This window comes from Nannospalax galili, unplaced genomic scaffold (genome assembly GCF_000622305.1).
Source record: "Nannospalax galili isolate Female #2095 unplaced genomic scaffold, S.galili_v1.0 scaffold687, whole genome shotgun sequence".
NCBI classification, from domain to species: domain Eukaryota; kingdom Metazoa; phylum Chordata; class Mammalia; order Rodentia; family Spalacidae; genus Nannospalax; species Nannospalax galili.
Window position 1 is genome coordinate 395438 of NW_008357456.1, and position 26882 is coordinate 422319.

Below are 26882 nucleotides of genomic sequence, written 5' to 3' on the forward strand. Positions count from 1 at the left end.
CACAGGATCTCCCAGTAACTCCAGCTGTCCTGGAACTCACTAGGTAGACCAGGCTGGCCTCAAACTCAAAGAGGTCTGTCTGCCTCTGCCTCCCAAGTGCTGGGATTAGAGGCATGTGCCATCATGCCCGGCCGACATTACTTTCTTCAAGGGTTATAGGCATAATCTGTCAAGGTTTTTCTTTGCTATCCACAGCTCCATGGATCAAGGTAGCTCAAAAGTCATAGTTCATAGTGGAAGGCTAACTTCACTTAGAAACAGATACACAGTGTAGCACAAGGAGAAGACCTGGTGGCCTGTTCCATCTTATTCTAAGACTTCCTAGAGGGAATCTCTCTTGAGCTTCTCAGGTGATTTGCTATTGGCTTGCTCCAGGACACTGTGAAAGGTGATTTTGTTGTGTCAGATATTCTTTGGACTGAATTGAAAAGATGAGCCTCTCAGTTTACTGGGGTTGGTGGTGGGGTTCCTAATTAGATGCTGGCACAAGTAAATGACTATTTCAAAGTGTCCTCTGTTAGCTGATCTCCTTATAGTTTGAAAGCATAGTCTTTTCCCCTCAGACATAGTAGCTAGCAAGTTGGACCACCATGTGATAATTTCAAGTTTTTGACACCAAGGTTAAAGTGCAACTACTTGGCAGTTGAAGAACAGTGAGGAGGTAGCATGTTGTGTATATGCTGTGGCACAATGTTGTCTAAAAGACACCGTGGAAGTTGAGAACTGACTGTACTTAGGAAAGTGCCTGATAATATACTGAAAATCCTGTGTTCATTAGACATGGGTTTGGCACCTGTCTTTACCGTCTATCTAGTAGTAGCACAGTAGTTGCTACAAAGTGAAAATAAAGCAGTTTTACTGCTTCTTGAGTTTTATTTAGGTTCTGATATTTAGCACCTAAATCTTTGGGAGAATTACCAGAAATAGTTTCACAGCATTTTGTTCTCTATCAAGAGTACGGCTTTCTACAAATTTTTTATGTGTCTGTATTTGTGTTTTGGCAATATGTGCCTTCTCTGGCATGAATGACAAAAGGTGAGAGTCCAAGATTTAGTTTTGCATATAACCTTTACCGACCTGTGGTGTTTGGGGTTTTTTGTTTGTTTGTTTGTTTGTTTGTTTTGTATGAATTAAACCCATTATATGGTTATATGAAAGCTTTTTTCCACAAATGGATGGCTATCTAGAGATTAGAGTGGGGCCACTTTAAAGGTTCTTTGCTAAGGTGATTAATACATAAGAGGTAAATTTTCTGTTTGTTAACTGATTTGCTTATAAAAGTTACATTGAGGGGCTGGAGAGATGGCTCAGAGGTTAAGAACACTGACTGTTCTTGCAGAAGACCTGGGTTTGCTTCCCAGCACCCACATGGCAGCTAACAGCTGTCTGTAACTCTGGTCCCAGGGGATCCGACAGCCTCTTCTGGCCTCCACGGGCATTGCACGACACGGGTGCACTTACCTATATTATGTAGGCAATGCACACATACACATAAAAATAATAAAATATTGCCGGGCCTGGTGGCGCACGCCTTTAATCCCAGCTCTCAGGAGGCAGAGGCAGGCAGATCTCTCTGAGTTCAGTGCCAGCCTGGTCTACATAGTGAGTTCCAGGACAGCTGGGGCTACAGGGAGACCCTATCTCAAAAAGACCACCCCCCAAAAATAATAATAATAAAATATATATTTTTTAAAGTTACATTGAGGCTGGAGATGTAACTCAGTTGGTAGAGTACTTACCTAACACTCAACAAAGCCCCAGCACTGCTTAAACCAAGTGTCATGGCACACACCTATAATCCCAGAGCTCAGGAGGTGGAGGGAGGGAGATCAGAAGCTCAAGGTCATTCTTGTCTACATAGTAAGTTTGAGGTCAGCCTGGGCTATATGAGAATGTCTCCCCTGAAAAAAGGTAACATTGGCAACTATCCTAAAAGAAATCTGTATATCCACACGGTCCTTGGTGGTTCTTTAATTTGATGTGGAAGACCTGGGGGCTGATTTTAATTGATATTAAGACTAGGAATCTTTTCTGTCTGAAATAGATTATAAACTTTCTCAGTGTTGGAACTATATGCAAAGAAGTAGAAGGGTAGAGAAAGACATGGCAGTTTTAGAGTCGGTGAATACTCTTTGGACACACACAACTGATTAGAATGCAAAGTAGACGTTGAAGATTTGATAGGAGAGAAAAGCTGTAGGCCTGTGTAGGAAAAGTTGCTGGCGCTGGCACTCTTTGAACTGGGCACACAGTGGAAGTGTGTTGAAGGCAGATCACACTGCCTGCCACCACTGGGGTGAGTGCTGCTCAGAGTCAACTGGGAACAAGTGCGTCTGATCTTACAGTCCCAGATACAGGGAGAGCACCACATTGGAGAGGGTGGTTATGAAGAACAGCTTTTTCTCTTGATAATGGGAGCTTTGGGGATTTCTGTGACCATCAGCCTTTTTGTTGTTGTTGTTTTAAAAAATTCAACAAGAAAGACCCATGAAACTTAATTTAGTTTGGATATGTCTGAACGTGCAAAGATACGTTATGTGGCAGGAGGTAGGCAGAGAATTTAACTGAAAAACCCTCAACTGTGCCTCAGTGAGGCAGTGAATACTCTTTGACACTTGTAATGTTAAATTTGGGGAAAAAGACATAAATTACAGGGGTTTTCAAGACTGGCAGTGACACAGGTTAACTTCTGGTGAACACGGTTATACTTTGTTCTTCTGTCTCTTAATATCCATTTGCTACTTAAAAATTGTAGTCCCTGGATCTGTAAAATAATTTGTAATGTAAACAAGATAGACTTTTCAGTTGGAATATGCAATACATCTTTGATGTTAGAGTAGTAAGGATTGTCATAGGCTTATTGCTAGCCTGTCCGTTTGTGTGTTACAGCCACCTCAAAGATTTATCTGTTGATAAGTTTTGAAGTTATTTTGAAATATTCATTTGTAAGTGAAATTTGGTGCACTCTAGGGACAGTTTTCCTTTGTTTTAGAAAGAAAGGAAACTTGTTTTTATCCCTGTGAGAAATCTAGTTCATAACTTTTAAGCGTTGGAAACTTGTGCACCAAAGTCCTTTAAAGTACATGGGTGTTCAGTAATTACATAAAGGCATTCAGTAACTTAGTGAATGTAAGCTAAGCAAATGTACTCACTGGCCTGTGGTGATTCTCTGATTTGTATTCTACTATGCAGAGAGCAGCAGATGCTCCTTAAATAGAGTTCACTCTTTGTGCTTGAGGATTTCTTTGTCAGTATTTCTTGAATCCATGTACAAAAAATTTGTAGAGGGACTAGTTTTTTTACTCTCTCTCTCTCTCTCTCTCTCTCTCTCTCTCTCTCTCTCTCTCTCTCTCTCTGTCTTTTTGAGACAGGGTCTCCCTGTAGCCCCAGTTGGCCTAGAACTCCTTACTTACATAGACCAGGTTGGTGTTGAACTCAGCAGAGATCCGCCTGAGTCTGTCGCCCAAGTGCTGGGATTAAGGGCACATGCCACCACGCCCAGCGTTAGGAGAGATGGCTCAGCAGTTAAGAGCACTGACTGCTCTTGCAGAGAACCTAGGTTCCATTCTCAGCAGCCATGTGGCAGCTAATAACTGTCTATAACTCCAGTTCCAGGGCAAGTAATAAACAAACTATAAAAATATTTGAAAGAATATGTTTTATGTAAGTTTAGGGATTGAATTTTCAAATTAAAAATTGATATTTGGCAAAACATTCTGTCTATATAAAATCTATTTGTATATGAAAATTTCAGATGATAGGATTTTGACTATGATAGTAAATGCTATTCCATTAAAAATAATTTATTGTGTGTCTCTGTGTGCTTGTGTGTCAGGGCATATGTGTAGAGATCAGAGGTTAACTTATGGAAGCTGAATCTCTCCACCATGTTCTGGGGGTTGAGCTCAGGTCATTGACTTGGCAGCAAGTGCCTTTACCTGCTGAGCCATCTCACTGGCCACAGTAAATGCCATTGCTTTATAAACATTGCATGTACTTATACACTGATTCATTTGCTTTTCTGCATTCATAAGAGTTTTGAGACTAAAGTGCACCAGAAGCAGCTAATAGTCCTTCTTCAAGTAGATGAGAATGTGATAACCGTGCTAGAATAAACCCCCAGGATTCTCTCCTATGTGGTGGGTATTGTTCCCAGTACACATTTCAGGTATGGCAGAGATATTAACTATGATTTTTGATTTATTGTGTATTTGAGGTATACTCAGGTTGTTCTGGAACTCATGGTATAACTCATGGCACAGCTACACACAGTTTAAACTGATTAACAGATACTGTGCTGAATGATTTGTTTGGAGATAGCCTTACTATATAGCTCTGACTGCCTGGGAATTTGCTATGTAGACTAGACCAGCCTCAAGCTTGTCTTGATCCTCCTCCTTTTGCCTTCTGAGTGCTGGAATTATAGGCAGGCGCCACTAGCCTGGCACAGTATACACGATGTATGTGTGGATGTAGGTGCCATCGCATGTAGGTAGACGAGGTCAGAGGACAATTTGGTGGAGTCTGTTTTCTACTTCCATCTTTATGGGGAGTTTGGAAATCAAACTCAGGCCACCATGCTTTTGTTACAAGTTCCTTTTTGAACCCTGAGCGGTCTCACTGTTTCCCCTACCCCCCTTTAAATTTTAGGCAGGGTCTCACTATGTAGCCTTGACTGACTTGAAACTTATAGTATGGACCATGTTGGCCTCAAAACTCACAGAGATCCATCTGCCTCTGCCTCTGCCTCTGCCTCCCTAATTCTGGGATTAAAGGTGTGTACTCTCTTCAACCACGATTTTTAAGATTTAAAAAAAAAATTTTAAATTTTATTTATTATTTTTATTTTATGTGTATGCATGTATTGCCTGCGTGTAGGTAAGTGCACCCGTGTCATGCAATGCCCACAGAGGTCAGAAGAGGCTGTCGGATCCCGTGGGACTGGAGTTACAGACAGTTGTTAGCTGCCATGTGGGTGCTGGGATTCAAACCCAGGTCTTCTGCAAGAACAGTGTTTTTAACTGCTGAGCCATCTCTCTAGCCCCCAAGATTAAAAATTTTAACTGATAGCCGGAGCCATTTTCTCCTTAGTAGCCTGTAATTTGCTCTTGAGTTTAGGAGTTATTAAATTATTTTCTTGCATTTTGATAGCTCAAAACTTAGTTTAGTCTCAGAAATATCTATCTGAAATACTATTTGAAGCCAAGGAAATTGAGTTATTGTTCAGTTTTGAAGAAAGTTTTGCCCCCGCCCCTTGCCACAGTTTGTGTACTTTTGACTAATTAAAAAAAACGAACAAACATGGAAATGAATAGGGTTTTGTATGTTAGTTACTGTTCTAGTTTTTTCTTCATTGCTGTGACAAAACACTACCCCCCACTACCAACCTGGGGAGGAAAGGGTTTATTTATCTTACATCTCCCGGGTCACAGTTCATCAGGGAGCCCAAGGTAGGAACTCAGGGCAGGAACCTAGAGGCAGGAGCTGGAGCACAGGCCATGGAGGAACGCTGCTTACTGGCTTGTTCCTCTGGCCCCTGCTCAGCCTGCTTTCTTATGCAACACAGGCCCACCTGCCTAGGGGTGGCACCACCCACAGTGGGCTAGGCCTTCTCACATTACTCAACAATCAAGAAGATGCCCCTCAGACATGGCCACAGGCCAATAGGCAATTCCCCAATTGAGGCTCCCTCAACCCAGGTGTGTCAAGTTGACCCTAAAGCTATCCAGCACAGTTACGAAGTGTCTTCATAGTGTGTTATTACAGTGCTTTGGGGGAAGTAAAACCATAGCCCTTTCTCACACTCTGGCTTTAATCTGGTGAAAAGTTTTGTAAATCACTCATTGTAAATGTAGACTCAGGAAAGCAGGAGCTCCTGCCTCTGCTTAAGGACTTCCGAAGGCTGCTCTCTGTTCATTTTTCTTCATTTCTAGTTAGCGTTCTCTCAGAACTTGTGAATTCCATAATTCAGTACTCTTGTGGTATTTAATACTGTTTTGAAACACAAAACAATATTCTAATTGAGCAAATTGGAATTGAATGGAAAAGCCCAGAGCTACTGAAACATGTGTTAGTGACAGTAAATGCAACACTGGACCAATAAGATGAAAATATTATTTTTACAGGAGCCTAACTTGCACCTGCTGTTCTTGGTAGTCAGAATAAAGTCGCCAGTGAATATCTGTTTCTTAGGGAAAATGAAATGTTACTTTTCTGTTGCTATGATAATCACCATGACCAAAGCAACATAGAGAAGAAAGAGTTTATTGGGCTTATGGTTCCAGAGGAATGAGAGTCATGGTGGGCGGCTAGAGCAGAAAGCTGAGCCCTTTCACATCTTTAAGTACACCCAGGAAGCAGGGAGCAGAGAGCCTATCTACTCTTCAAAGCCACCCCCTCCAACCATGTGCTTTCTCCAGCATGGCTACACCTCTTAAATGGTCTATGATCCTCCTCAAACAGCACCACCAAACTGGGGCAAAGTTCATATATTTGGAGCCTGTGGGGGTAATTCTAATTCAAATCACCACAGTTACTGTGCGTGTTTGGAAAAGGTGTCACATCAGTGGGGAACATAGAACTAGCAGGTTAGAGGTCAAAATTCACTGACTTCCAGTTGATTTAGTGCCCTTTTATTTTCCACTTTGCTCTATAAAATTCTCAGGTTTTTTTTTGCATAAGAATTATTTCTGAAAAAGTTTTAAAAGATCAGGCAGCTGGGTAACAATTGAAAAGTTAAATTCTTAAGTATCTCTGTATTTGATTATATCTCATTGTAAAATTGCTTCCTTAGGCTGATAAACTGCTTGTTTCTTTTATCTGAGTATTGCCATGTTTTATATTAATTGAGGACTGTTTCCTGGAGGGATAGTATAAGTTAACATCTCTTTATTATAGAGCCCTGTGTGATTTTGCTTCTTTTAGTTGTGTGTGCATGTATGCAGGCCAGTAGTTGACACTAGATGTCTTCCTTTAACAATTTCTACCATACTTTTTTTTGAGATGAGGTCTCTCACTGAAACTGGTGTTCCCCATTGTAGCTAAACTGGCTATCGAGTCCCTGACTATCCACCTATCTTTGTAAGCCCCTGACTCCCTGACTGGGATTAAAGGTGTGCACTGCCACGCCTTGCTTTGACCTCGGTTCTGGAGATCTAAACTCAGGCCCTCATGCCTGTGCAGCACTTTACTCACTGACATTGTCCCAGCCCCTAAAATTTTTCAAAGCATGTACACTAGCATTCTTTTAGAAATGGAGGTGTCATCCTTGCTTTATAGGATATTGAGACTCTTCAGTTTCATGTCATAAGGCTGTTCAAGAACTTGAGACTATGCCTTTAAACTGATTAGGCTTTTGGGGATTTTTGTCCTACACCATTAATTCTGAAGAGATTTATGTTTTTCAGTTATTTTCATTTTGTGATAGCCATGTATGTTCAAGAGCCTCTTGGCATAAGATAGCAGTTTTTAAAATGAGCTTTCTACTGGGTGTTGGTTCAGATACCAGCTCTACTGTATGCTATTACTGAAGTTGTGAAATCTGCTTGTGATATTTTTGGTTTTTCTTTTTCTTTTTGAGACAGGGTCTCACTATGAGCCCTGGAACTTACTCTGTAGACCAGGTTGGGCTGGAATTCACAAAAATCCACCTGGCTTTGCCTCCTAAGTGCTGAAACTGAAGGTGTGTACCATCATGCCTGTAACTTTGTGGTCTTTTGGGACAGAAGTGAGAGAATACAAAAAATATTCTTGCTGTAAAAATTGGTTTGTGTGGTTTTTGTGCTGGGCGTGGTGGCGCACACCTTTAATCCCAGCACTCGGGAGGCAGAGGCAGGCGGATCTCTGTGAGTTCAAGGCCAGCCTGGTCTACATAGTGAGTTCCAGGACAGTTGGGGCTACAGGGAGACACTGTCTCAAAATGACCAAAAATTGGTTTGTGTATTACTGTTGGCGAGCAATCAAATAATGATACAAACACTCACACACCCACTAATGCTATCTTTAGGAGATATTGTATTGGTACATAGATTTATTAATATTTTGTTTTGTGCTTTTTTTTTTAAAGGTTACGAGAAGTTTCAGAGAAACTAAACAAGTACAATTTGAACAGGTAAACAGTTTAATACATACTTTAAATCAGACATTTTTGTGGTGTTCGGCAGGCTAAGCACATGCTCTACCACTGAGCTGTAACATTTTTTTTCCTTAGGTAAAAGAATTCATATTTAGACCTTAGCCTAGTGTTAAAGATATGTATGCTTTTGTTTAGATCAAGAATCTTTGACTGTAACTGTCAAGTTTTTATGAGTTGTTTATTTGAATTGTAATTTATTTGAATTGTGATGCTGATTTTTTATTTTTGTTGTTGTTGTTGTTTTGTTTTTTAAGTCTCCTGAGACAGCTAGGTAGAACTCACTATGTAGACCAGGCTGGCCTTGAACTCACAGAGATCTGCCTGCTTCTTTTGAATACTGGGATTAAAGGCATGCACCACCAAACCCGGCTAATGCTGATTCTTTTAAACATCTGCCCTACCATGAAGTGATAATGATTTTGAGGGTGGTATCTGTTAACTTTTTTATTGCTTTAAAATATGAGATATTAGCTTTTTTAATTTTTTAAAATATTTATTTTTATTTTATGTGTATGAGTGTATTGCTTGTGTATATGTAAGTGCACTTGTGTCGTGCAATGCTTCAGAGGTCAGAAGAGGGGCCTTCGGATTCCCCTGGAACTGGAGTTAAGGACGGTTCGTAGCTGCCATGTGGGTGCTGGGAATCGAATCTGGGTCCTATGCAAGAGCAGTCAGTGCTCTTAACCATGGAGCCATCTCTCCAGCTCCAGTATTAACTTTTTTTTAAAAAAAATAGATTTTTTTCTGCTATTGTTTTCTTTTGATGGGGATTTTTTTAAAACCTGAAATGTGTTTACAATTTAAAAAATTTTACCTAATGTTTTTTTCTTGTTTGTTCTCTAGCCACCCCCCTTTGAATGTATTGGAGCAGGCAACTATTAAACAATGTGTTGTGGGACCAAATCATGCTGCCTTTCTTCTTGAGGTAAATTATTCACCTTACAGTAGAGAAATGAAAAACAGTTAAAATAATACCTGTGCATCATTTCTTATTTTTTAGCCAAGTGAAACAGGTACTTGAGAAAGATTAAAGATTGCTAAGATTGTACAGTTCTCTTCCTTTTTGTATAAATTCTCTAGCCCAGAGTGTAAATGGTTTAGTAGGGCCTGGAACTAGTTACTAACAGAATTCCTTACACTGAGTTCTTTCAGCTTGTGATGTTTTAAATTGTTTTCTTGATGATGTGTATGTGTGTGTTATATTCCCCAATCTGGGTATGAGAGTCATCTGAAAGGGAACTTCCTAGTTGACAATGAAAGGCACAGTCTTAATTGGATGAATTAAAATTTTAATGTCTTCGCTTTGAGAATTTTGTATATTTTCTTTGCTTTTAGGATGGCAGAGTTTGCAGGATTGGTTTTTCAGTACAACCAGACAGACTGGAATTGGGTAAACCCGATAATAATGATGGGTAAGATATTATGTCTTTGGTTTGTTTGTTTATATGTATGTATGTATGTATGTATGTATGTATGTATGTATGCTTGTATGTATGTATTTTGATGGTATGGAAGATCAAACCCAGAGTATGGTATTTATTAGATGTGTTCTACCACTGAGCTACATCCTTACCTTGTAATTTATATTAATAGATTATATTTAACTCTTAGAAGATATTATAGAAAACCCGTGTTTTGATTCTGGTTACTTTCAAATGAGAAAACAAGCATAGCAGAAAATCATGTTTAAAAACAGTGAAATGGTCAGATTGTAGTTGAATTTTGACTTATTTATTTTAATTTATATATTTGTGTGGTGATAGGAATTGAAAGCAGTACTTCACACACACTATGTAAGCACTCTGCTAATGGTCTATAGTCCTTGCCCTTGATTTTACTTTTTAAGCAAGTATTTGTTTACAGCCAAGAAAATCATGGTATATAAAAAGGATGCTTGGCAAGGTATGAATTTTACTTGGTTGCTTCTAAGGAAAACATGATTAATTTCAAAATGTAAAGAACAGTTTACTATTTGCCATTTATTTATAGTTGAAAGTTGAAAATCATTTGAATTAGGAAAGAATGGTAGATTGTTAGGAGGCCACAATTTGTTAGGTTTGTTCTTAGACATTCACATTTTAGTAGGAGTAATCTGGGAATTGTTAGGCAGGAGTTTTACTATAGTAAATTCCAGAGAAGTGAGGCCTGGAGGCCTTCCCCCACCAGCTAAGTACTGGTGTGTGATAACTGATCTCTTGTTTTTCCTAGGTCAAAGTTGAACAGCAACTCAGGGGCAGGGAGGACTTCCAGGCCTGGTAGGACAAGTGACTCCCCGTGGTTTCTCTCAGGTTCTGAGACTCTGGGCAGACTAGCAGGCAACACTCTGGGGTAAGTTGTAGCTAGTTGGAGGCATCCACTGGTCTGTGCCTTGTGCTATGGGTGCTTTGTCCTGTGATTAATCATGTCTGTATTATGTAGTGATGGAAGGAGGAAGCTCTCCTGAACTCCAGGCAAAGAGCTCATCTTGCCACCATGGTAAAAATAGCCTATGCACACTAATTACAATTAACCTTTAAAATGTGTAAAGTTTACACGTATTTGCAGTGCTAATGGTGTTTATCATTTGTAGTCATGTACTGTGAATTGTTTTGAAAAAAAAAAATCTGGCATTTACTTTTACTTTTTTCTTATATCGAAATCTGATAGTTTCTGTTTTTAAACCCTTCTACCGTTTTATGTAAAGTTAATATGCTATCAGATGAAACCATTTGCAAATTCCAAGCCAGTAGTTTTTAACTCATGTTATATCTTGTTTTTTTTTTTTAATTGATAGATAGATGATAGACTGATAGATAGATAGATAGATAGATAGATAGATATACATTTTTAAATATTTTATTATTTTATGTGTATGAGTGTATTGCCTGCCTGTAGGTAGGTGCACTTTTGTTGTGCAGTGTCCAGGGAGCTCAGAAGAGGGTGTTGGATTCCCTGGAACTGGAGTTATAGACAGTTATTACCTGCCATGTGGGTGTTGGGAACCAAACCCATGTCCTTTGCCAGAGCAGCCCTATCTTTATCTCTCCAGCCCTATCTATAGCTTGGTTCTTGACTGCTCAGATTTTCTGAAGAATACCTGGCCAATGATTAGATGCTGTCAGTTCAGTCAAATACTATGGTGTTCAAAGGCTGATAAAAAAAATAGCTAGATACGATTGAAATTGCTTGAAAATAAGGAGAGGAAGACAAATTTTATTTATACTGAATTGGTAGGGAAAGTAAAAGGTTTAAGATGAGGATTTCAAAATGCTTGCTTTCTTTGTTTACATATTTCCATGTTGTACTAAATTTATTCTGAGATTGGAGAAAGTACATTTACAATAGTTATCCAGTTCACTAATTGGATCTTTATTAAAACATTCTTTATTTTAGCAGAGGGGATTGAGCCCGTGGCCTTGTATATTATAAGCAAGTTCCTCTACTTCAGACACATATCCCCATTCCTCTGTATTCTGAAAATAACATATAATAGGACAGAATTACATTTCATTTGATAAACATGGAAAATATATTTAAGATAGTAAACTATTGTCTACAGTACAGTACTTGTCAGATAATACTTTCCTTAAAGGTAAACATTTTGGTTGGGGTCAGCACACTGGTCTCCAGGCCAAATCTAGCTTCATGCTAGGAGTTTTACTTAGCACATGTGGCTACATTTTTGTTTCAACAATGGATCTGAGTAGTCATCAGAGATTTAATTTGTTTAGCCCCCCAAAGCCTAGCTAGTTACCTTTTGACCCTTAACAGAAAGTTTACTCATCTTGGGTTAGCTTGCCAGTTTAGGTAGTGGCATTTGTTCTTAGTCATATTCTCTTTATTTTCAAATTTAGCTTTTCATTTTGAAATAATTGATTTTAAAAAGTTGCAATTCCACCACTTCGGAGGCCGATGCAGGAGGATCCTGAGTGTGAGGCTAGCCAGGGGTAGATACAGAGCAAGGTCCTGTTGCAGATGTATAATGATGGATTTCTGTGTTTTTCCCTTTGCATCCCCAAATGCAATCTCTTATGTAGCCTTATTTTTGAAGCAAGAAATTAACATTGATCATTGCTTAATCCACAGAGCTTATACGGATTTTCCCAGTTGTGCCACTAATACCATTTCTCTGGTGGAGGATTCAGTAGCGATCCCGGTTGGATTTAGCTGTCATACTTCTTTAGTCTACTAATCAGGATCAGCTACTCAGCCCTTTTGTTTTTATTTGAGTTTTATATGGTGGTTATATTTTACAGTGTTTGGATTTGTCATTTCTTTTCTTGTTATCAAATCTAGGCAATACACTTTTTGGCAGAAATACCCAAATGTGGTAATGAGCCCTTTAGTGCATTGTGTCAGGTAGCACAGGATGTTGATGTTTCTCATTACTGGGGGTGAGATTACCTCTGCATATGTAGTTAGGATGTTTACCAGGTTTCCCCACTACAAAGCACTTTTTTCCCTTTTGTCATGAATCTTATCAATCTCTCAATTATCTTGTGAGAAGATAACTTTTCAAATATGTAAATACCTGATTTCTCCTTATACCAATTTTAGTATCCATTAATGTTTGTGTGTGAATCAGTGTTACTGTAGTGTTGGCAATGAATATAATTTATCATTGTTTTCATATTTATGAATTGGAATTTGGCTCTAAGGAAGAACTTTATCTGATCTGTTTCTTTTCTGTATTTTTTATTCTATTTTATGCCATTTTTCTATTCATTGATTTATATTATTGTGGTCTCATGTTTTTTTCCTTTTATTTTGTGGATTGATAACCTGTTATTATGTTGCTCAAATTGTCCTCTAGATTTAAATCCTCTCACTATTTAAGCTTGCGCATACCCATTATAATAGCATATATGACAGAATGACTGAAATAGAGCAGTGGAATTTTATGAATTTATCCCTAAAACATGCAACACATACAGTCGTAAACCAGCATACTTGATCCAGAGAACAACAACAAACCTCTAATAGTCTAATCCAAAGATGATGTGAACTAATTTTAAAACTTTAAAATGCAGACTCATTAGTGTTTTGAACCCATCCCCAACCCCCATAGTTTTCTACACTTCCTCCCCCTCTTCTGCCTCTCCTTTCTGTCCTTACCACATAAACACCAGAACAGATTCTGAGCTGCTTTTCAGCATTGGTTTTGTGGATGACACTACAGCAAAGTGGCATTCACTCACTTTTATTTAGGCCTCAGAGCTCTATTACATGTAAGGGCTTAGAGTATATTGAAAGTCCCTAGTTTGTTAATGGTGAAATTCTGATCAGGTTACTTTGTAAATCAAGAAATTTTATACTTAGAAATATTTTCCTAAGAAACTTTTTCTTTGATTTCTTATTTCTGCTTTTGCTTTGTTTGAAACAACATTTATTAGAGAATCTAGGACAGGCAAATCTTGTCCTCAAAGGGGCATCATTAATCACAAATGTATCAGATATAATCTAATATGAAAGTGACTGTCCTCATAGACCTTGATTCCTTTCTCCTTCCTTTAAAGTTCTTGGGATAATTGGTACTCTTGTTTTCCATCAGCATGATAGCTGAAGTGGTCATTTATTTCACTGATCATTTTCTTTTTTAAAAAATTAATTTGTGGGCTGAAGAGATGGCTCAGCGGTTAAGAACACTGACTGTTCTTGCAGAAGACCCGGGTTTGAATCCCAGCACCCACATGGCAGCTAACAACTGTTTGTAACTCCAGTTCCAGGAGATCTGACAGCCTCTTCTGTTCTCCGTGGGCGTTGCAGGACACGGGTGCACTTACCTACGTGCAGGCAATACACGCATACACATAAAATAAAAATAATAAATATTTTTTTAAAAAATTAGTTTCTATGTATTTGTATTAGGTGTATATGTGTGTGTGGTGTGTGTATATGTTTGTGCCAAAAAGGGTATTGAGTATCAACTCTGCCTTGTTCCTTTGAGGCAGGTCTTGCTGAACCTGGAGCTTGCACTTTTCAGTTAGGCTGGTAACCAGGAAACCCTAAGTATGCTCCTACCCCTCCTTTCTCATTGCTTAGGTTGCAGGTATGTGGGGGGGCCATACTTGGCCTATTGCCCTTTTTTAAAGATTTAAAGAATCTTTTAGCAGGCATGGTGGCACACACCTTTAATCCCAGCACTGGGAAGGCAGAGGCGGGCCAATCCTCTGTGAGTTTGAGGCCACCCTGGTCTACAGAATGAGCTCCGGGCAGCTGGAGCTACAGGGAGACCCTGTCTCAAAAAGACCAAAAAAAAAAAAAAAAAATTTTTTTTTTTATTTGTGTGTCTGTGTCTGTGTGTGTCTGTGCCACATGCATTTGAGGCCAGAAGAGAATGTCAGATCCCCAGGATTGGACTTAGAGGCAGTTATGCGCTGCTCAATGTGGGTGCTTGGTAACTGAACTCAGGTCCTCTGAAAGAGCAATAAGCATACTTAACCTGCTAAGCCACCTCTCACCCCTGTTGGTTGGTTTTTTCTTTTTTTTTACATGGGTGCTGGCATCTGTGGTCCTCATGTTTATGTAGCAAGTGTTCTTAACCACTGAGCTATCTCCGTCCAGCACTCATTTTTTTTTATTACTGTTTTTTATTTATTTTTTTTATTTTTATTTTTTTAGTTTTAACATGCTGCCTATGATATTTAGTTATTTCCTTTTCATTTCCTTTGACTGGGAGAGTTTCTCAAACTTTCTCTTTTAAAAAAATAATTTATGTATTTTTTTTAGCCAAGTTACCAAGTGTGTGGACTAGACTTGGCCATATGCTTTAAGTTTATAGGCTTTCCTATTGATTTCTGGTCATTCTGTGTACCTTGAGTATTGCATGGTATGATCAGAACTGCGTAGGATGAGTTTGGTAAGTAAATTACAGAAGGTAGAGTGAGATTTTCCTATTCTTTTTAGTTAAATATTTTTAAAAATTGTAGTTTTTTTTTTTTTTTTAGTGGATGAAAGGAATTAATCGGTATTGTCCATTGTTCCCTACTAGTAAAACTCAAATCAGTACCGTATGTTCATTTTAATACGTTAATCTTTATCTAAAATGCAACTTGGTTAGGTGAATGCTTAGGAGCAGTTGGGGTATAGGGGCAAGTATTCAGTTTGGATTCCTTCTTTTTTTTAAGATTTATTTATATTTTTGGCCAGGCGTGGTGGCACATGCCTTTAATTCCAGCACTTGGGAGGCAGAGGCAGGTGGATCTCTGTGAGATCAAGCCAGCCCCATCTATATAGCAAGTTTTAGGCCAGCTGGGGTCACAGGGAGACCCTGTCTGAAAAAAGACCAAAAAAAAAAAGATTTACTTAAATTTTATTTTATTTATTTTTGGATATTTGAGATAAGGGTCTAAGGCTTCCTGGAAAACTATATAGATCAGGCTGGCCTTGAACTAACAGAAATCCTTGTGTTTCTGCCTCCTGAGGCAGGATGAGAGGCATGTGCTACATATCCCACTTAAAAATTCATGAATTTTATTTTATGTATGAGTGTTTTGCCTCCATGTATGTTATGTGCACCACATGTGTGCCTGGTGTATGCAGAGGCCAGAAGAGACTGTCAGATCCCCTTGAATTGGATTTACAGACCAAGTGGGTACTAGGAATGAAACCCAGGTCTCTTGTGAGAGCAGTAAGTGCTCTAACCTCTGAGTCACCTCTCCAGTCCCTTTTGAATTCTGATAGGAGAAACAATGTATCTGGTTAAAACCTGGCATTCCTCCGTAGTAATGTTACATTAATGGTAACTAAACCGAATATAGGTTTGTATAGCAGAAATTGCAAATTGGCAGCTGGTGGTATTGCAATGAATTAAACTATCAATGCTTAACAAATTTGAATGTGTTTTAGATAGGCAAGTATTCTCCACTGCTCTCTGTTATCTTGGCTTTCCTTATTTATGTCACCTGTTTATGCCTCTTGATAGTTTTGTGATGCTGGTAAAATTAGCATAGAAGCATATATGTGCTTAAGTAATGTATTTGGTTAGGTTTCTGACATTTGCGTTGAGGAAAATGATATGCATTATTTGGTAGAAATAGCAAGTCATTCCTTTTGTGTTCGTTGGCCATAGAGATTACTGTAATGATGGGACATTTTTAGATGAAATTAATAATAAGGCTCACACAGTAGGTTTAAAGTGGCATCCACAGGTAAACCTGGGCATATAGTCACTCTAATGTTGTGATTTTGGGGAGGGGGTCTTTTTGACACAGGGTCTCCCTGTAGCCCCAGCTGGCCTGAAACTCACTATGTAGACCAGGCTGGCCTGGAACTCAAAGAGATCACCTGCCACTGTGGGTGTTCACATGTATGTATACTTAGATGTGGATGCATCCGTGTGTGGAGGACAAAGGTCAGGTGTCTTCCTCAGTCAATCTTCACTTTATTTTCTGCAACAGGGCACTGAACCTGGAACTCACTATTTAGCTAAGTTGGTTGGTTACAAGCTCTGGGGATCCTCCTTCTTGGTCTCCCCCAGTACTGGAATTGCAAGTATGCTGTGCTTGCCCAGCTTTTTTTTTTTTTTTCCATACGTGAATGCTTAGGATTGAACTCGGGTTCTCAATTTATCTGACAAGTACTTTACTAACTTAACTATGTCTATTCCCTTCCTCATTTTGGATAGGGTTTTGCTGTATACCCTAGGCTGGATTTGAACTCATGATCCTCCTGCCTTTGCCTTCTGAGTGTCAAGATTACAGGGGTGTACTACCATGCCTGCCCCTGTATGCAAGTCTTTAACAAATTATTTTAAAAGATGGAAAAAAATCTGATACTTATGGTTTAAAAGTGAATTTATACTTAATCATTATGAAATCGGACAGTTATTTAAAGTGCACTTCAAAATTTCAACTTGACTTTATTTTAACTTTATTTTAAACTAAAGGAATGAGACCCAACATGACCTTTTCCAGAATGGATTGCTTAAAAGCTGTATTTTTCCAAATTCTCCAATATTTAGGAGCCGCTGGAGTTCTGGAGTGGGTGGAAGTGGAGGAGGATCTTCTGGAAGGTCATCAGCTGGAGCTCGTGACTCCCGGCGGCAGACCCGAGTCATTCGGACAGGACGGGATCGAGGGTCTGGACTTCTGGGCAGTCAGCCCCAGCCAGTTATCCCAGCGTCTGTCATCCCTGAGGAGTTGATTTCACAGGTATGGCCTTTCAGGAAGCATTTGTATACAGACAAGAGGAGAACTGAATGTGGTGGGTCCATGACTCCAAAGAGTTGTAGACATGGTTTTTTCTGCATTGATTGAGAAAATAGACTTTAGTTATTAAAAAGAAAAGAAAAAAAAAAAGAGAAAATTATCATAGTGTACTATATCCTTTGTATATTTCAGGCCCAAGTTGTTTTACAAGGCAAATCTAGAAGTGTCATTATTCGAGAACTTCAGCGAACAAATCTTGATGTAAACCTTGCTGTAAATAATTTGCTTAGCCGGGATGATGAAGATGGAGATGATGGTGATGATACAGCTAGTGAATCTTACTTGCCTGGAGGTTGGTGCATCACTGTCATGGTTGTTTCCCTTCCTAGTGGTGCTTTTTGGACTGGGGAATGAGATTTTAAAGTGTAATTGATATCATGATTATCTCATGGAAGGTGATGTGTATTTCTTACTATAGAGTTTAATTATAAAGTTCTTAAGGAAAATTTGGGAAATATTTTTGCTTTCGTGGACTTGCACTTGGTCCTAATAAAAATATGATTGTATGGCATGGATTTAACCCTGGCCAGCATGTGACTATAGGATGATTTTTGATGACCTTATTACTGAACATGGGTAATAATTGAATTGCCTTTAGATTTTGAATGTATTATGTCCTTATATTGTCATAAGTATAATTTTAAATTTTTTTCAATTTTTTAAAATTTATTTTTATGTGTATAACTGTTTTGGCTGCATGCATATAAATGTGCCATGTGGGTGCAGTGCCCATGGAAACCAGAAGACGGTGTCGGATCCTCTGGAGCTGGAGTTATGTACAAACAGTTGTTAGCTACCATGTGGGTGCTGGGAACCAAACTTAGGTCCTCTGCAAGTGCAGCCAGTGTTCTTAACTGCTGAGCCACAAAACTGTCATATTATAAAAAGTAGTCTTTTTTTTTTTAGTTTGATCATGTTTTAATAAAATGAACAACACTACCACAACAAATCAGTAGAGATAATATATGCATTAGAGGAAAAGATTAAGAAATCAGAAGACACAAAATTTAACCAATATTAGTTTTCCTCAAAGGGGATAGAATTGGAAAGATACATGTTTTTATTAGTACTTTTCTTAATACTGTTTTGTGATACTTTAAGAGTTACCTTTGATATGAAAAATAATATAGGAAAAATTATGATTTAAGGTTGAATTTGATGTCTCAGGACATTTGCCAGTAGAGAGCTGAGTATTTTGAGCCTTTGTTTTGGGTTGGTTTTTTTTTGACGGTGTATTATATAGCCTCCAGGCTGGCTTTGAACTCCCGATCCACTTCATACCACCTTCCAGGAGTCAAGATTGTAGGCTGGGGCCATCACATGTGGATAATCTTGGACCTTTTTTCCTTTTCTGGCTTTTTGTTTTTAATATTTTTATTAATTCTTTGAGAACGTTGTATAATGTATTTCTATCTTTCCCCCCTTCCCCAACTCCTTCTAGATTCACCCCCACCTCCTCACCCATGGTGTGGGTGTGTGTGTGTGCTTGTATGTATGTATGTATATAATATGATATATATATATATGCGTGTGTGTATATGAGTGTGATGGAGTACAGTATGTATTTTCCTGTTGAGCTTAAGCAGGTCTTGAGCATGTGTCACAATTGCTTTCTTTTTTTATATGATAATTTAGTAATTCTGCATGTGATGGTTCCTTATAATGTTAATTTTATTTCCTAGATCTTCCCCCTGCCCCCAATCAGGTAATAGCAATTCCTGCTTTAAATGTTTTAATTTTTAGAGATCCTTTAGTCATCTATAGATGGATTATCTATAGTTGCTTCATGATACTTTTTTTTTTTTCTTTGTAGAGGACCTCATGTCTCTTCTTGATGCTGATATTCATTCTGCCCACCCAAGTGTCATTATTGATGCTGATGCCATGTTTTCTGAGGACATTAGCTATTTTGGTTACCCTTCTTTTCGTCGTTCATCACTCTCCAGGCTAGGCTCATCTCGAGGTAATTTTGCATTTATTTCTTTTTGGTTGTGGACTGGTTGTTTGGAAAGATAGGGATAGACTAAACTGTATTTGAGCTCAGAATGTTAGATGAAATCATTATGTGTCAGTAGTTTGGGGCACTTGGGCTTTAAAACTAGGGTTGTTTTGTTTGTTTTGTTTTTAAAGAGCCACAACAGTATTTCAGAGATGATATTACTTACATATGTATAATACATATTAAAGGTTATGACTTACCTGTTCTTTTAATTAGGAATATAGATTCTGAACTAAAAGCAGAATTCTACTTTACAGTGACATGCAGCATTCAGAAAACAAATCTTAGTTTGTTTGATTAAAACAGCATAATCATTATGTTCATTTTAAATAGTGTTAGAAGAATGAAAGATCAAAAATATATTAGAACGGGGCTAGCTAGTATTAGAACTATAAACATGTTTGGCTTATTAAAATGCTATTTGTAAAAGTTTGAATTCCTTAAAAAGGTTTAGTATATAACAGTCTTAGCAGATTTTGAGGCAATCAAGCCAGCCTCTCCAGTGTGCTTGCATAAACTTTAGCTTATATTATAGCTTGGAATTAATATTTTTTATTTCTAAAATTTAGAACTGTTTGCTATTAATAATAGACAAAAATAAACTTTTCTATTTGCTGATCATTAATAAACTGGAAAATATGTCATATGTTAAGGCCTTGCTGCAAATACTTAGTACTTAAAAGCTGAATTTTTAAAATGACATCTTTGTGTGATTTTTTAGTATATGATATAGTAGCTTAAAACTTGTAAGATAAACGCATACCTTGCTGCTTTAAATCTATTAAGTAAATTGCATTTTTAAATATGATCTAAGACAAAAACCCTGAATTTCTTTCTTTCACTTTTTCTAAGATCATTCTGTGTAGACATTATCTTTAGTCTGAGCCATATGGAATAGCTGGTAATTTAACCACTTGAGACCTGTGTACATAGCAGGTTTCTGTTGTATTTAATGATGTTGGGAAATTGATGCCAATGAGTTACATGCTAGTTTACCTGCAGCCACACCCCTGGCCTCAGTGCTGCTGCTTCATATGGTGCAGTTCTATATTGTCTCTAATCTTTATTATTCAAACCCTTAAGGGTTGTGTTTTTTTTTGTTTTGTTTTGTTTTTGTTTTTTGGCTATTTAAAAAGTGATTATGAACAGATTGAAAAAAATGTGACTGGCATTAGATAACTGTAGGCCAATTATAAAGGAAGCATTTTGGCAAAGTTTTTTTTTCCTATAAAGTTTCCTTTTTAAAAACGAAAAAGCCTGTGGTGTTCCTCAGATTTTAAAGATTTATCCATCAAATCTAATATATAAAGTTATCTTTACAAAAGTCTTGAATTACCAACAGAATTTCTAATTGTTTTATCGCGATATATTTATAGTTTAACCAATTTAAGGTCCCCCCTCCCATTTTTTCATTAAAAAGATCCCTGAAGTAACATACTCTTGGTTTGCTTATGTGTATTTAATGTATTAAAATTCCAATTTGTGCACTTTTCTCAAAAGAAGTATTTCTAACAAAGCCCCAGAAATTTTGTCTATTAAAAACATAAAAGCAAAATAAACTTAAAATAATTCTGCTCTAACAACTTAAGCCTGCCTTTGCATAGTCTCAAAAAATACTTTATAATTTTCATCTACCCACTTGAAGAAGGATCAATGTTTTGAATGTTGCATGTCAACCTTATTAGATACACATTTATATAAATTTTTTGAGTAGATAAACTGCTGTTAGTTGCATCCTGAGGGTATTTACTAGAGAGTGGCTTACTTTTATCCCACTGGTGTGACCCAATTGCATACCAGTTCTCCTTCTTCCCTTAGAGAGAGACTCTGAGCTGTTGCGTGAACGTGAATCCGTCTTACGTTTACGTGAAAGAAGGTGGCTTGATGGAGCCTCATTTGATAATGAAAGGGGTTCTACGAGCAAAGAAGGAGAGCCCAACTTGGATAAGAAGAACACGCCTGTTCAAAGCCCAGTGTCTTTGGGAGAAGATTTGCAGTGGTGGCCTGATAAGGTATTTGGAAAAAGTTTGCACCATTCCATTTAAATAGATTTCTAATAACCAACACCCCCCCCCCCCAATTTTTGTTTTACGAATTCAGAGTTTTGTAGGACTGTTCAGAATTTGCGTTTTGTTTTAGAAGATTAGGGGAACATCTTTATTTGGCATTGCCTGAGTGAGTCATCTAGATGTGTTTAGGGGTGCTGTTTATTTTTCTTGTTGTTTGATGAAGTAAGTCAGAGAAATTGGGGTGGTAGCTCTCAACACATCAGTATTATGCTCCAGGAATTCTTTTCTGGTAATAATTATTTTAGTAATTGTTACCTTCCTTGGTAGAGATTTATTTAGCTAAATTTGAAATGTCAGATGGACCCTGGTTTCTTCAGGGTGCTGTTCATTGCTGTCAGGTCAAGATGAGGAATTTGTGTTTCTTTGATTAATTAGCCGCTCCATTTTATGACAGTCAATTCTGTCAGACCTGTAGCTTTGAAATGCTGTGGTGGACAAAGCAAGCTAAAACAGAATGGAATGCCAAAGTTCTTCTAGGCACTATGAAAAACAGTGCAGTGGGTGAACTTAGATAGCATTTAGATTTGTGAAGTTGATTAGAATCTTTAAAATCCATCATTGCCATAAGTGAAATGTATCTATTGATGGTGTGTTGTTTTTCATTGTCTTAAGTGGTTAACAGTTCATTTTTAGAGGCTTTTGTAGAAAACCAAATTTTTCACTCATTTTTAAGTTCTGCCCCTTTTCTCCCCCATTTCCAGAGATAGGTGGGTGGCACTTAAATATAAGTAAACTTAAATAATATAAGAACTTTTGGTGTACACTTTTAATCTTAGCACTTGGGTGACACAGGAGGATCAGGAGTTCCAAGCCATCCTTGGCTACATAGTGAGTTGTAGACTAGCCTGGGCTACACATGAGACCCTGTGTCAGGGAGAGCGTAGGGAGTATCTATGTGTGTCTGTTCGGGAGTAAGGAGTGTCTGGGTTTTCTCTTTTCTTTTTCTTTGAACTCAAATTTGGGAGAATAGTAAACTTTCCAAATTTGTGTTTTCGTAGTTATTTTGAATCTCGATATTGTTAATTTATTTTCCTTTATTCAGCTTATGTGGAAAACTGGAATGCAAGAAGGAATATGAATTTTAATCAGTGTCTTGGAAGCAAAAGGTTTTGTTTTCAGTGGTAGCTGCCAACGTTTCTCTGAAGTATATTCTCTTAGTTATTTCTCTAACACTGGAAATATCACTAGTTCCTTCTCTCTCTCCCTGCCCCCCCCCCACCGTGCCTCCCCCCTCTCCCCTTTTCTGTGGAGTACCATTGTTTTACCTGTGTTTCCTATTTTTCTTACCTGGAACATATTAGAGCTCTGTTTTATATTTATGTTAGTTTTTCCCAAATTGGTTGGGGATTGGAAAGTTTGAGGGGGAGGCTTCCTAGGGGTTGGAAAAATAAGTGAATCCCATAGGAAAATAGGGGATCATGATGCACTTGGTATCTGCTGTCACTGCCAGCAGAACTGAGCACATAGGATGGAAACTGTTCTAAGAGCAGAGGGTCTAAAGAGGGGCCTAGAATTCTCAGCTCAGGACAGTTTGAGCATTGTGTTTAAGCTAACACTTGGGCACTGGTACAAATAGAGTATGGAGCCTTTTTTTTTTTTTTTTTTTTTTTTTTTTTTTTTTGTCTTTTTGAGACAGGGTTTCCCTGTAGCCCCAGCTGGCATAGAACTCAGCTGTGTAGACCAGGCTGGCCTTGCCCTTACAGAGATCTGCCTGCCTTTGTCTCCTGAGTCTTGGGATTAAAGGCATGCGCCAGCACACCCAACTTAGAACCATTATTTTATCTCTTCCATATTGTGAATATTTGTTGACTGACTTCTAAAGGCCTGTTAACTTTGTTAGATAGTAGGGTTATATTGATCATAAAGACCTTTTCTTATGAAACTTGAAGTCTGTTGCAGGAGACATCATGATTAGTCATATAAATTAATACTCTTGAAATGTGAATCTTTTGTTGTCTTGGTAAGGTTTTTTTTTAAGTTGAATTTCAGTAGCTCTTGCATTTTGTTGAGTAGTGTATTTCTATGTTCCTAGTATATCAGGATATGAAAAGATAGTCTTAATTTTGTACACAGTTGTTATACTGGAATTTCATAGCTGGAAAGGGTTTTATAGCATGTGTTTGACCTGTTAATTCATTTTTTAAAGTTTTATTAGAAAATTTATAGCAATAAAAAGTCATTACCAAGAATAATGGTATTATTTCACTCAACGTATCCAACAAATCAGTGTCCAGTCATGTTTACTTGAACACAGTCATTCTTTTAAAATATTCTTATTATTTTATGTGTATGAATGTATTGCCTGCATGTATGTACGTGCATCTGTGTCATATAATGCCCATGGAGGTCATAAGAGGAGGTTATGGCTATTTGGGAACCAAACCCAGGTCCTCTGTATGAGCAGCCAGTGCTTAGAACTGCTGAGCCATCTCTCTAGCCCCCAGTGAGACCCTGTTGAGAATAGTTTGCTAAGTGTGTCATAAAAGAAATTTTTCAATGAAATGAGCAAAATGACACAGATCACACAAAGGAAAAGAAGCTAGGCATAAGGAGAGTAGGGAACTTGTTAGAACAGGAGAAACGAGGTATAGCTAGCAGCCGACCAAAGGAAACATCTAATCTGTTGCTGCTGCTCCTTTTGATCCTGGTAATAGTACTTTGCATTGAGTGGTGAATTTGAAACAGATGAGAGTAATTGATTTTCCTGTCTCTTCCCTAGTTATGCCTGGTCCGTGGCATATTTTAAGGACCGAGAACCTCAGCTGAATTATTTAAGACTTGTCCTGGGGAACATTGACTTATCCCTAAAGTATATATAACACATCCTTCTAAGAAGCAAATTAGTTTTGAGAGGGTCATGTGCATTGTACTTTTCCAGTTGGAGGAGGCTTGTTTAGGATTATACTGTTCTTAGCAAAGCATTTACTTGAAGAAGTTGGAGTTCAGTTTTATGTATTAGCTCACCAGTTGGTTGATGTGCTCCTACTTTGTGCCTTATGCCACACTGGCTGTAGTGATATAAAGATGGCGATGAAATGGGCCTTCCCATGAGGAACTCAGTGGGAAGCACTTCTGTAGAGTAATAATATGTTCACAGTGTGATCAGTGCAAAACTGAAGGTATGGATACAGTCCTGTGAAGGATGAGAATGGAATGATTAATACCATCTTACAGATTTGATAAGGCTTCACAGAAGACGTAGCATGTGAACGTTTTTGAGGTGATTGGGCATTGACCAGAAAGCATAGAATTGCAAACACATCAAGCAAGCATGGACCAAGAGTCATGAGGGGTCAAGGTGTGTTTGACATGGAAGGTTCAGAATTGCTGCTATGTTTTAGGGAGAAGTGATGTTGGAGCAGGATTATAAATGGCCTTAGGATTACAAATGGCTGAGGAGTTAGACGTGTTGTTCAGTAACTAATGATCCAACAGAGTCCATAGAGAGATAATGTGATGAGGTTGGTGGGTTCTTATTAAGGAAGTGAGCCCTGTTGATATCATGGGAGAAAGATAGGACTAGGGGGAAAAAAATTCAGTCAGTTGTGTGTGTAGTAGGATTGATATAGAGAAATTGTAAAGACCTTAAAGCAGGAGTAGAGTCAGAAGGAGGCAGAATCTGAGAGAATTTGACAAGTGTAGCACTCACTGACTAGTTCCTGAATTGATGAGAGAAAAGAAAACCTTAAGAAGAGCTCCCAGGCCCCAAGTCTCCTAGTACATGGTAGGCGGTGGGTGGTGGGGACTGCGGATGACAAGAGTTTTGCAGGAGATGAACTTCCTTGTGGAGCAGCCCATACTGTGACTCTGACATGAATATGTCTTACTTTCTGAGACTCTCTCTTGAGACTCTCATGCCCATGCTTCAGGTTTAACTTCTTTTGAGTGCTCTCCTTCTTTTAATCCTCATGCTTAATCCTATATTAAAACGAGAGTATTAAACTTCAACTCTGCTTCATTTTAAGAAATGAAAAATAGAGGCTGGAGAGATGACTCAGTGGTTAAGAGCACTGGCTGCTCTTGCAAAGGACCCAGCTTCGATTCCTAGCACCCACATTGCCTAACAGCCATCTGTAATTCCAGTTCCAGAAGATCCGACACCCTCTTCTCACATGGGTATTGTACGAGACAGGTGCGCTTATATACATGCAGGCAGTGCACTCACACACATAAAATAAAAATAACATTTAACAAATAATAAAATAAGAAACAAAGAAGACACAGGTAGAGAGTTCTTGCAGATAAGCCTAGAGATCATATTTAAAGGGATACTGTGCTAGTCAGTGTAGGCACTCAGGCTGAAGGTAGAACATAGAGGAACAAGGAGACCATCTGTGGAGGGAATGTGTGGTTATGTGAGGGACATGAAGAAAGTAGTTTGTGACTCAAAAAGAAAGAATTGATGCCAGGACAGAGAGAAGCATAGGTGTGTGTACCACATCTAGCTAGTTTGAAGAGTGGATACAAAACAGGTTGCTTAAATATGTAGGATATCCATTTGACACTTGGAAGTATGTTCATAGTTGTTTCAAAAGCAGGTAAGAAGAAGCATAGGCTTCCTGTGAAATAACTTTACCATAAGGATTGAAGGACAGATAAGTTTGAGTGGTTGTTGGGAGAGAGAGATCTTGAAGGAGCTGTTTACAGTATGTGTATGTGTGTGTGTTATCTTTAAATAAGTCTTTTTCTTTGCTCTAAATTGGGAAGCGAAAGGAAATTAGAGTGGTGCCTTCAATGAATAATTATAGATGTAGGACTATCCTTGAAGCCTATATCTGGGAACTGTTATTTTCTGGGTGAGTAGAAAGTGAAATTGGGAACAGGATGGTCATGGTTGAATTTGATTAAGCACTTATTTATAGTAGGCCCTGTGGTGTGTACTTTGCATATGAATTCATCTCCCCAGATATTTGTTACGATACTCATCTCAGAGGTGAAAAATAGGATCAGAGAAATTATATAATTGACCTGAAGTCACTGAACAAGTAGACCCAAGATTTGGATTTACCTAGTCTGATCCTGTTATCTTTAATTTTAACTAAAGGATCGAGACAAGAGAATGAGATGGGGAAGGTAAGATGTCTGCAACTACCACAGAGACCGTAGATGGTAGTTCTCAGAGATTGTAATCTAGGGAAGAGAGGAGTTGATAACTGAAGAATTTCACATTTGTGCTTTCACCTCATAGAAGGTGACTTGAAAGCAGTGCTGTTCGGTACAGATAAAACACAAGATTAAATTTAGCTTTCTTTTTGTGTAAGTCTGAGATATAACATGTTTATAAACAGTAGATTTCTAAACCTTAATAGATTTTTACCAAGATTAAATGAATAGTACAGCCATCTGAACAAGTAAGATTCTGTTATGGCAAGTTTTGCTCTGAGATATCCGGGTGATTCTGTGGGTTCAATCATTGGTCTTATGTTTAAAAAAATTATATTTGTAGCTCAAGTTTCTTAAGTACTATAATAGCATCCCAATTAATTACATAT

At 38.1% G+C, this 26882-nt stretch overlaps 1 protein-coding gene across 3 annotated transcripts in view; it reads left to right on the forward strand.

Moving 5' to 3' along the window:
• Ubr5 (ubiquitin protein ligase E3 component n-recognin 5) overlaps positions 1-26882 on the forward strand; it is a 132532-nt gene that overhangs the window by 40183 nt on the left and 65467 nt on the right. For 2 of the 3 annotated variants that reach the window (XM_008855085.2, XM_008855086.3), the window contains exons 2-9: positions 8066-8110; positions 8978-9059; positions 9470-9546; positions 10343-10462; positions 17076-17265; positions 17455-17614; positions 19136-19285; positions 21122-21333. In XM_008855085.2, coding sequence (XP_008853307.1) covers positions 8066-8110; positions 8978-9059; positions 9470-9546; positions 10343-10462; positions 17076-17265; positions 17455-17614; positions 19136-19285; positions 21122-21333 — 1036 coding nt within the window. The remainder of the gene's footprint in view (positions 1-8065; positions 8111-8977; positions 9060-9469; positions 9547-10342; positions 10463-17075; positions 17266-17454; positions 17615-19135; positions 19286-21121; positions 21334-26882) is intronic. The other variant, XM_008855087.3, reaches the window with a different exon arrangement.